Source organism: Alosa pseudoharengus, unplaced genomic scaffold, assembly GCF_046254945.1.
Source record: "Alosa pseudoharengus isolate Yale_2024_CS ecotype anadromous, Long Island Sound unplaced genomic scaffold, YU_APseudo_1.1 YU_APseudo_1.1_scf_1, whole genome shotgun sequence".
NCBI classification, from domain to species: domain Eukaryota; kingdom Metazoa; phylum Chordata; class Actinopteri; order Clupeiformes; family Clupeidae; genus Alosa; species Alosa pseudoharengus.
Window position 1 is genome coordinate 35,729,283 of NW_027468564.1, and position 12,320 is coordinate 35,741,602.

General features: G+C 43.1%; 1 protein-coding gene across 1 annotated transcript in view; it reads right to left on the minus strand.

The window, feature by feature from the left end:
* spred2a (sprouty related EVH1 domain containing 2a) overlaps positions 1 to 7,643 on the minus strand; it is a 17,303-nt gene extending 9,660 nt beyond the window's left edge. Inside the window, exon 1 of the mRNA XM_076295906.1 lies at positions 7,192 to 7,643. Within this exon, the coding sequence (XP_076152021.1) occupies positions 7,192 to 7,217 (26 nt within the window). The 5' untranslated portion in view covers positions 7,218 to 7,643. The remainder of the gene's footprint in view (positions 1 to 7,191) is intronic.
* Positions 7,644 to 12,320: the final 4,677 nt, after the last annotated feature.

Sequence of the window (12,320 nt, forward strand, 5' to 3'; positions counted from 1 at the left end):
TCACCACACTGGCTGGACTTAGTGCTAAGGGGGCTGGACTTAGTGCTAAGGGGGCTGGACTTAGTGCTAGGGGGTTGGTTGTGTCAGACCTGGGTGATTTTGAGGTGAAATAATTGGGACATTGTGAGGAGGGGGGGGGGGGTGCTGGTAGTTGGCCTGCTTGTGGGAAATGAGATAGAGTAGAGCAGAGTGAGACGGACGAAGAGGAGAAACAGAACAGACACAGAGACAGAGACAGAGAGAGAGAGAGAGAGAGAAGGACAGGAAGAAATAAGTATGTGTAATAATGTGTGTAGAATAGATACGAGTGTGTGTGTGTGTGTGTGTGTGTGTGTGTGTGTGTGTGTGTGTGTGTGTGTGTGTGTGTGTGTGTGTGTGTGTGTGTGTGTGTGTGTGTTGTTGCTAATGCCACAACATTTATAACCCCGCTCCCTCCTGAAGCACACTACATTGAACTCTTATCAGAAGTGTGAGTGTGTGTATGGGGGGGGGGGGGGGTTATAACCAGGCAGGTGTCCTGGTTCCTCCCTAAGAAAGTAAACACCACTGAGGTCAAAGGTCAGTCACAGAGAGAGGGCCTAGACCAGCCAGTCCTAGGGGAGTCAGTCACTCTAGAGGAGTCAGTCACAGAGAGGGGGCCTAGACCAGCCAATACTACAATACTACAGGAGTCAGTCACCCAGTGGTGATGTCATCTTAGCAGGTCAAAGGTCACAATGGTGTTCTCTTTCCCACAAACTCACTCACTCACTTTCTTATTCATTCACTTACTCACTCAGTTATGCACTTTTCATCTTTCCTTCTCATCCCTCCTTCTCTCTCTGTCTACCTCACTCCTTCCCTGTGCAATTTACTCGTTCCTTCCACTTTCTCTATTTCCCTCTCTCATTTTTTTCTGTCTTCTCTCCATCCCATCTCATGACACTGTTCTGGGTTCATATTCAACACCAGGTACTATAACTCTACTCTATAACACACTCAACACTGTCATCTGTATGCCGTTCAAATCGTAATAACACTTTAGCTGATGTCTTTATCATAGTTCTATGACGGCCAGCATTTTGGTGACGTAACGATGTCACGTGACCATTATCAATAATGTCATTGGCTACTTTCAAAATGGTTGAAGTTATGACCGCCTATAAGCAAGTGGGTCATAGGCAGCTTTGACACCTTATATTCTAAAAGCTTTCATGACAGTGCTAGATAATGTTAACATGGTTTATGAAACGTGACACTGTCATTGGCTATCAAGCATTCTGATGACCAACAGCGGCATACACCATGACATGACATGTTTATGACAAGGTCATGACGTGTGTGTGTGTGTGTGTGTGTGTGTGCGCGCGCATGTGTGTGCATGCGTGTGTGTGTGTGTGTGTGTGTGTGTGTGTGTGTGTGTGTGTGTGTGTGTGTGTGTGTGCGCGCGCATGTGTGTGCATGTGTGTGTGTGTGTGTGCGCGCATGTGTGTGCGTGTGTGTGCGCGCGTGTGTGTGTGTGTGTGCGCTGGCTAGTGAGAGCATGTGGCTACGCTACACGTGTGAGTGATGCTACAGAGGCATCGATGGAGCCCCAACAGGGAGGGGAGAGGACCTGACCTGATTGGGCGATATCGATACGGCAATGGACTGGGCTGGAATCCATTTCCTATCAGTCCTCTTACATTTCAATATGAAAATCTCTCTCTCTCTCTCTCTCTCTCTCTCACACACACACACACATACACACACACACACACACACACACACAAAGCGCTTTCAGATATAACCTCCGGAGTACATGCGGAGGTTTGTCAAACGGAGGTCCTACCCTTCGGATGATTCAGATATGATGCTAACCTGCGGACCTAATACTGACCTTATACGGAGGTATGTGTGAACGACATACACGCACATTACAGAATCTCCGTGTGGTTGTCGAGTGAGGGGTGGGGGCTTAGAGTTCACAAGATGCGAGATATATGACGCAGAATAGATGCGGCCGCTGCCTGTCACTGCTGCTTTTTGTTTACAAAGTGTAGCCTATGTATTATAGGCTAAAGAAGAGAAATCTATTGTGCGTAGGCTAATACTTGAAGTAGGATAGTCACGTAAGTGCGCACATACAGTATTTGTATGTGTGCTTCGAGTAAACACATTTATCTGTTTTCAACGTAATGCAGGCGCGCGGGAACATATTTTGACCATGGGTGCTGAATAACAAAATAATGGATGTCCCACGATTTCTCCCCTAGCATGATATGATTTGAATTTAGACAGCTACGCCATTTCAACGCGGTGTATGAGTAGGCCTAAGAGCGAGAAGTTTTATAATGCCCTTGCCACTCCGACTCATCAATAAAAACTGCGTGCACACACACCAGACCAGCACTTGACTTTACATCATTAAACTATTTCAGTATATTGCTTTTCTGATTGTCAAAACCACACCTAACTTATGGCGTCTCCACTCCACAGCAAAAGTGTCCTAACCACGTTACAGCTGTTTCTATCTGAGCGACTCCAATAGTGAGAGGATTTCAGTGTCATATTTCGGTGGCACTAGCTAAGCTGTCGTGGAACTCGAGATGACATGTCTACTGATAGGCAACAGGTCTCACCAACACGAAATTCTAATTGCAAAATATGCATCCTACGTCATCTGTTGTACTGTAGTTATTCGAAATTGGGCTTTTCACAATCCAACGATATATCCAAAGTGCGAACTAGTTGGTGATGGTTTATGAAAACTGCCAGTATGCATGCTACACGGAGTTCTGACAGGGCTGTGCATGGCCTAATAAACAGGCAAGATATAACCCACGATCGCCATGGTTTCGTTGTCAATTCGTGTTTGTGGTAATAATGACAGCAACAATAAAACCATCTGTATCTTACGATCTTCATCATTCTTGACAGATCACCAGCCTCATCTGGATGGTCATATGCATAATAAGCCTATAGCCTACCTTTAGTTTTCATTTAATTTTAAACACGAATCTACTGTCTTTACTGCCGGGAGAGAAAAAATATATTGTATTCTTTTCTGTAGCCTAATTCTGCCTAAGGCTATCAATGAACAGAAAACCGTGTTGGCTAACAATTTATTAAATACTCCTGTTATTGTCGTCAACGACGTCGCTGTAGGCTACTGCCTTTTCAGCGCCTTCTGCTTATGATGATTCAGTCTTTTGAATTCGTTTGGCCTTGCCATGCAGTTGTAGGCTACAACGTGCCATTCCCTTCATGTGTTTTATCAAAATGTTGTATGCCCTCATGGACAGTAGCTCCATGATGTCTGCATCTTTCCATGTCGGAGATTTTCTGGACAGCACTATGCCACTCCATCATAACACTGGCATTTAAGTCAGATTTAACCACATGGACGCACGAAAGAAACGTCACCAACACGCCCTCTCACTAGGTGTGAATTTTAACCGCATGTTCTACGCCTCGTTCAGACACAGCACATTTACATAATGTCCGGAGGAAATACTAGGTCGGGGGTAGTATAAACACCGGGTGAATTCGGACTTCCATATGACCGGTTATGTCGTTCAGATATACAGCCCCACCGTTTAACATCGGCAGAACCTCCGGTCTTACACGTATGTCTGAAAGCGCTTACAGACACACACACAGACACACACACACTCTAACACACACACACACACTAACCCCCCCCCCCCCATGCTGTACTATTTAGGATGGAAAAATGCCCAGAGGTGCACAGGTTCATACGAGTTGTGCGGGAAGGATAACACACATACACACACGTACACATTCTTTGAATAGTTTGAGCTAAACAAGAGAAAGAGTGCCTTGTTATTGCAGCAGGGACATGTGGACATGCTCCACCACAGGCCTGTGTGCTGTCTGGCTGCTCACAAGTCACTGGGTGCTCGCTGTCACTCTCTCTAGGTTTCTCACTGACACACACACACACACACACACACACACACACAGATCAGCACGTGCTAATGCGTCTGTGGAGAGCAGGGCAGGGTGGGGGATGAGGAGTGTGTGTGTGTGTGTGTGTGTGTGTGTGTGTGTGTGTGTGTGTGTGTGTGTGTGTGTGTGTGTGTGTGTGTGTGTGCATGTGTGTGTGTGTGTGTGTATGTGTGTGAAATCAATGCTCATCTTTACTGGCAAAAGGGACAGCAGTGGGATGGGGTGGTGCATGGGGTGGGTATCGGATGAGGCGCAGGGCTCGGTCAACAGCCATTTAACATACCTCTCTCTTTCTCTCTCCCTCTTTATCTCTCTCTCTCATTATTTTTCTCTCACAACTTCAAATGTGTTTTATCAGCATCACCATATAGACTACAGAGCACATGAAGTAACTGATTGAGCAATAGATAATAACAATGCAATAATAACATACTGTAGTGCATTATAATAACTAATAAACTACACACTACCATGATCAATAAACTAACCCATACTGTATTGCATACATTCACCCCACCCAACCCCCGCCCCAACCACCTAACTAGACCACCCTACCCCCCACCACCTAACTAGACCACCCAACCCCCCGCCCCAACCACCTAACTAGACCACCCAACTCCCCGCCCCAACCACCTAACTAGACCACCCTACCCCCCACCCCAACCACCTAACTAGACCACCCAACCCCCACAGACTCATACCCCCCTGACCCCAAATGGCCTGGAAGTTCACGCTGGGATGTTTTGGGGGGGGGGGGGTTTGAATAGGGGTTGATTGAGTTTACGACTCAATGGATTATATTGACTTCCTGACTGAGGATGTACATTAACACAATTTGCATTTGGTTAAGGCCTCAGCAGGAAGGCTTTTGCACTGCCATGTCATGAATTTAGCAGTGTTTTTTTTTTATTTATTCATCTGTTTATCTTTTTGTTTATTTATTTATTTATTGTGTAATGAGTAGGCCTATGCCACACCAAAGGCACAACACCCCTGATTTAGGCTTGAGTTTTGACTTTGGTTTCAAAATTGCATCACTATCTTTATCCAATGTCAGACGCCACAAAACAACACCGGATGCCAGCAGCAGGCAACTTGTAGGGGCCAAACAGCCAGCATTTTACATTACATTACATTTGTCTGACACATTTTTAACCAAATCTACTAAACAGTTTAAGTTTTAAAGCAAAGGGGTAAACTTTTGCTTTTGTAATAGTATGTACTCTTATTTGTAAGCGTGAACTCCACACTGCCCTAGTAGGAGGACGCACTCAACACAAAGTTGGTCTGTAAATGGAGGGCCAATGCTAGTAGTTAATTGTCAGAGATTCCTATTAGGCTCATCCAATCATAAGAGGGAGTGGATGTTCCAAACACATGCATTGTCGTCCTGCTGCCCCCCCCCCCCCCCCCCCCTCTCAACTGGTGTCCACAGAATTGTCACCTCTCAAATAGCTTACTGGCCAGATCTGCACTGTGCTCTGAATTGGAGGGAGGTCGTTCCACTTTAGGAACATATAAATATGTCTGACACAAGTCTGTGTTGAACTGAAGGCTTTAATACAAGCAACTGAATCAATAAATCAATAAGCAGAACAGCACATCAGACAGATTGTCTTAGACATGCATTTTCTATTTCGACATTTGCCAGTTCTTGAACTTGGGAGGTCATTGTTTAGGCCTTACACTATTCACTCGTTTTTTTTTTTTTTTTTACACAGATGGGGAGTTGTCCTACCAACCTAATCTTTCCGCGATCGATAAAAAGTAAACATTTCATAACTTCTAACTATTATATGGCTCTGAGCATTCCAACTTGAGTCATGTGTTTAACTAAAAGGGTGTGTAAAGACGGCCATAAATTTCAACAATAAAAGGTGGAACCCTCATTTAGGTCAAACGGCCTTTTTACTTGCTGAACGTGTCTACAATGCACTCCACAGACCTATAACAAATATCTGATTTAATGTAGATTTCAAAACACAATTTACGAGGTAGGCTACTGCATTATACAGAAGGGCACCTAACTTATCTGGTCAAATAATTAAATTGCTGGCAGAAACCTGCATAATGACACATTAGCTACAAAGTTATAGCCTTGCCCAGAGTAGACGAATGTTGCCAATTGTAACTATAACAGGATACACTCTACGGTGTTGCAACATAGGCAAGTCATATCAATACAATGTAGCCACAATAAATACCCTGAGTCTAAACTATGTAAGCTTTGTTAGGCTACTTGGGAGTTGCTGTGTGACACGAGTTCACCACTCTTTACATTGTTGGAGAGTTTTGAACTTGATGCGACTAATCTAGCAAGTCCGACTATTCGATGCAAATCACAAATGTAATCTTCATAGTCACAGAGTAGCCTGAGCAAAGGTGTCACGAGATTTTCACCGGCGAAGCCTGGGAAATGTTGTCTTTTATTTTACAGTCAGTCATCTACGAAGCTTTAGCTCATAGGCAACATGTTGACACGAGGCTGAAGCTAATGTCCTCGACGTTTGCGGAATAAACTTCGGCATGTCGTGGGAGACGTGAAAGCGGTCCGCGACACAATAGATTAATTTTCGGCCTTGACTTTCCAGAGAAATTACCAGATTGAGCCTGTCTGTCCCCATCCACTTTTGCTAACGTAGCCTACTGCGCAGCCTCTTGGGGCCTTGTCGTCGGTATTTTTATGAATGAAGGACAGTATGCAAATGAGAGCGATTCACGAAAAAGAAATGGCGGATGTTGCATATCAGTTCACCACAAAGAAAGACTTTCATGTCCGATTTGACCATGCAAATACAGAGCGGGCTTCAACGCTTCGATTCAGCGAACACTAATGATTGATCAGGTCGCGAGAGAATAAAGTTTCCTCGGTAATCGATTATTTCCTCTTTCGGCGGATTGCTCGGCAAGGCTTAACGACGACATATTACTCTATTCACTGTAAGTCCCTTTACAAAATGTTTCCGTTCCAACCCCTCCCCCCAGCCCTCCTTCTCCGAGCTGAAAGTCTGGAACCGTGCAGCGAGGAAGGCGAGGGGGCCCAACCGCCCGCCGCCAGTCCCCCCTCTCGCATACAGCAAAGACAAAGCGCCAGGAACCGCAAGCAAAAGACCCCATGCAGTTGCATTCGCCTGTGAGCCTTTTGGTTGAGGTAATTAGCATGCAAACATCAAGCACAACAGGAGTTACATTCACACGTTCACATAACACAGACCCCGAAAAAAAGGACAGCCCCCCCCCCCATCCCCCCGTTCTACTCACTCGTCTGGGTGTGTATCCTCGCTCATTTTTCTCTCGTTTCACCTACAATAAAATCCACCCGCACGCACACATTGTGTTGGCTTCATATTGTCTGCGTCCGCGTCCAAGACAAGTGTTGCAAAGCCAAACGCCAACCACGATTTTTCCAACCGTTATTTCCCTTTAGATGTTTGTTTTTGTCCTCTCTGTCTGTCTGTCTCTCGCTCACTCTCTCTCTCCCCCTCCTCTCCTTCCCTTATTCGTCCTACATGTTATCCCTGCACTATTTCAGTGCGCGTCCATAAAAAGTGTAAATTCCTTGGAGAATTCTCTGCTGGCGCGGGCTCCCGCACTCCCGGTGCCAACGTGCCGCTGTTGAGATTGCGCGTCCGTCTCGGTGAGGATGGCCCCGTACGAGCCCCATCTCCGGTTACTCCATGTTGGATTCTGTAGGCAGCGAGCAGCTAGCGCCACCAACACCGAAGGTGGAATGGGGGGGGGCCGAAGGGAAGCATGGGGGATGGCTGGTGGCGGCGGTGGAGAGGGGGGGGGGGGGGCGGAAGTGATGACGTCATATTTAAATGACTGCAGACCATTTCGGAAGAGGGATCTCTACTTGGAGCCAAGAGTGAAGAGGACAGCCCCACTTCTGGCTGTGTGTAGTACAGACACGCAAATCAGTTCTAGGTACTAGCCTAGTAACTTTGCCCCCAGTTTTAGCAACACAAATAATTTCAAGTTGGCCTAGGCTATATGTCTGGTTGTGCCAAGTTATTTTATAATCTACAGGCAGTGCAAACATAAATGTACTATGCATAGGTAATCTGCGCAGCCTTTGTCAATCCTGCGCGCGAATACCAGCGTGTGTTTTCAAAGATAATCTTTTTTCAAAGTTTTGCGGAGACCATATGTTTAATAAGTCTACTGTTGTCAGACTGGAGCACAGCCTATTATGTGACAAAGTTAAGTTTACATGTAGCCTAGGACGTGTTCCCAACACGCCCTTTGTGTCCCCTTGTAGGTTACAGTAATGACTTACATCTTAATTATGCAGCGAAAAGAAACTACAAACATGCAGGGGGTGGGAGGGCTGTAAAGTGCGTGCAGCAAATAAAAGGGGGAGGATAACAGAATCGTCCTCCCGGCAGTGCAACCCTCTGGTGCATTTTGAATCACTTGCGCTTTTCCCCACCTCACATTCATGAATATCGTTTTTAGTATAGACGTAACAGGCACAACGCCCTTAAAACAAAAGGAATCATCTTCTAGAGACTAAATCCCATCACACACCTATAGGCAGGCAAAATCCATTGTGTTTTCTTTTTGTTATCTTTGCTAGGTTACTAAACTTTCCAATTGCCCATTGCCGAGTAGATTAATCACTAGCCTACGTGCAAATCTAATGCATGAATTTGGGCAATTTTCAACCAAAGTGATAAGTGACACAACTCCGTTTGATCAGAACCTGATGATAAGATGGAACGTTGAGACATATCAGAGAATGTCACTTATTGGAGTCTTGCGCCATCGTGTGGTGACAGACAATATATCATTACAAATTGGAATTACCTCTGGAGATTGATATAGCCAGAGACTTTCTAATGTGGAGACACAGCACTCAAAAAATCCTCCATAGAAATGCATGGGGCTAGTTTGTAACGCCAATATGGCCGTTGTCTACACATATCCCACCCCTTCCTCGGCAAAACGTCGACATGTGAATACACTGAGCCAATCATATGGTGTGTTGTGAAGACATCGTGCTAATCATGTGTTGTGAACTCGCAGCTGGAGCAAGATTGGTGTCGTGAAGCCTTGCTCACGCGCATTTCTGCCGAAGAGGATGCCCGATGAGTGCCCAAAAAGCGTGTCAATATGGCCGCCGAGTGGAGGGACTTGCCTAAAAGGACTTTGATATGGTCCATGTGAACACTGGCCAGTGGTGACCGAAGGAGGTATTACAGCCTTGTAAAACAATATATCGTTAAGTGTAAAATGCGGTGTGTATCGTTCAGTTAACACAGGGCACAGGATGTAGGCCTGCTATGGTTCACTTCTAGTCTAACTGGGGTGTGTGAAAGTTCATCCTAAAGTGCATCTTAAGTTTGTCTCTTTTTTTTAGCTCGTGGAAAAGAAATAGCGGGCTATACCAAGAAGAGAAACAGCACACAAAATATGACCCACGAGCAAAGGTTACCCAGGTTCTGTATGATTAAATGATAACATCTCAGTCATTGCAAGCGCCCCTTGATTGATTAATCACCCACTATGTGGATACTGTTTATAGAATTGATTTAGATTAAGTGTTATTTAGTATAATATGTATTTTAGTATATTTAGTATATTCTTTATCTTCTACTGTCCTTATTGCTTAGTTGTGGTTTTTTTTAATATTATATACTTTTAATTACTTTTTTCTGCTGTTAGTGAATGTGTGTGTGATGTCTGTATGCTACTGAGACCTTGAATTTCCCCTGGGGAAATCTAACTATCTATCTATCTAACAGTAAAAACTATGACTACATTTTAGACAGACATATGTTTGCTGCCAGTGATTTTTATTCCTTAGGCTCGCTTAATTTGTGGCCAACGGTGGGCGGCGCCAAAGTGCCATTACTGGGTATACATGATAGAGGTACTAGTTGACTACTCTTGCACACGTGCGTTCACTTTTTTTCACTTTGGAATTCAGTTCAGTTTAGAGTATCCAAATGTATGGATTACGTGTTTGCAACGTTATATCAAGCACTTTCCTCCATGGAATAATATGAGTTTTAATAAGAGTTTTATAATAATATCCTTGTAATGTATGTTCTTATTGTCAAACATCGTTTTTTTTATGCACTGTACATTTGGTTAAATGATAAGCATATATGTATGCACTAAAGGCAATCGAATGGCGCTTTGGCTAAAAGCGTCCAAAAAATGTAAAAACATTTATTGTAAAAGTAGACAGGACAGGAACAGCACCTGCGTATGGGGTTATTTGTCATGATGTGTTTAAGGCAAATACCCCTGGATAAAAACGTCATAATAATAGCAACGGCCTTCATGGATCGAGCTGGTAATCCAACCACCATCCTCTGGTGTTTGCATTTATAAATATTTGATGACTAATGTCACGCTGTAATGATGTGAATAGTGGTACAATACATTAGGAAAATGTAACAATTCCAATCAGACATAAAACATGGCATGTGAATCATAAGTAAAAAAAAACAGAAAAGTGCATTGAGAAACTAGGTATTCTTAAATGAACGTGTAATACACTGTTATATACAATATACAAAATTACACCAATAAACAAAAAAAACAGGCAAGTTGTGCACCAATGACAAATGATTTATTAGGTATCACATACACAGGGCTATTGCCATAAGGAGTGAAGGAAAGCAGCAGATCTTCACCACCTAGGACATCCTCAGGCTGTAAACATGGTAAAATATTACAATCATATTACAATAATAACCCACACAGCCTGCATTTTTTTGTCTGTTTTGTCTGTACAACATACCAACAAACAATGATGAACAAGGGACACATGACAGTCAGATGACTATAATAAGCACGGGCAAACTTCTTATAGGCTATACTGGCATTGTCTGATTAACATTACTGAAATGGTTTTATAAAGAAAAAAAAACACATTTAATCTAATGTATCAATAAGCCCCTTTATAGTTCATATTCACATGCAAGAAGCACATATGAATTATTATTATTATTATTATTATTATTATTATTATTATGGTCACTAAGTTAGCAAAATAACTGTATACCCAGACCCATTGTGCAGCTTTTTTCTCATATGCTTATATTTATTCTCTATCTATTATTCACTTTATCTCTTCTCTAAATGTTTTGCTCTGCACAAAAAATCCTATGTACTATACTGTCTGTGCGTGTACAAATGGCAAATAAAAATCTCTCTCACTTTCCCTCTCTCTCGACCCTGAGGGTATGTATTTGTTTGCGTAAGAACGCAAACTGCCGTCTCATGTGTTTTACGCACACAGTAGTTCGGCTATCATTTACATGCAGGCCTATCACCAGTCTTGTGTGTCCAAGAGGGCATGTTGCGTCTTCTTTGTGCATCCGCCAGGGGGCAAGCCAGTGTAACTAGGCTACTATAGGTTTGGGCCAGTCTCGGTAAATACTGTAAATAACGAAGTAGTCGTCAACCTATGGCTAATAATAACGTGAGGCTATCTTCATTGTAGCCTATATTTTCACCTAGAGCTCTCGGCGAAGTTTCGCACAATCTAGATTACATGATCAATCAGAGAAATAATAATTAAAAAAATACAAAAAATCACGGTAAATATGCTGTTGTGTAAAATGCTCAGTCTTTAAACATTATTCTTAGTCCTATTTTACAAGAAGTTACTTTTCTCTAAAAAGCGACTAAAGATTGCCGTGTCTCTTTGCCTCGAAATGAACCAATAGACTACTCAGAGGCTTGTCGTTCTGCAGTATGTCACCCATAAATTAGCAGTCGTTTTCACTCACCTTGACTTTTTACTCCCCTATTACCTTTAGTTGGACACTTTTCACTGACTCAACGACATGCTGAAGTTCACTAAATCGAGATTAAAATAAATCAACAGTGAATTTGACTCTCATTTTCGTTGTGTTGAAATTAGTACAGAGTCATATTGTCATAGCCAATTATAAAGTACCAGGTCTAAACAATTCTGGAAGATCTAGCTTTTGGGCAGTCATTTGTGTCATGACATGGGAGGCGGAAGGTCCCACTCCCTAATATGTAGGCTATAGTCTAACGAATAAAATAGGGTTTGTTTTCACTGAAAGGTAACTCTTTGTTGCTGCTGCTGTCAGTTGGTCTAATGAAAATGTGACAACTCACTTCATTGCAGAAAACAGGGGACGAATGGGACAGGCCTATTTACTAACGTTATATAGCCTATCTGTGTTGGTAAAAAGAGACGACTGTAGCTATTTTTCATTTCCTCTTAATACTCTATTTGCATTTTGTTTACTTTTTAAATCGATATTTGAAGTGAACATCAGAAAGGCTACGCGCACTACTGACTCTGCAAAGTTGAAATGGGCAATGCTTTTTCTGCAGCAATCATGTGGTTTGACAAGTTTCCTCAGCAAAGGAACCGCTACTTAAAGTTTAAATGATGT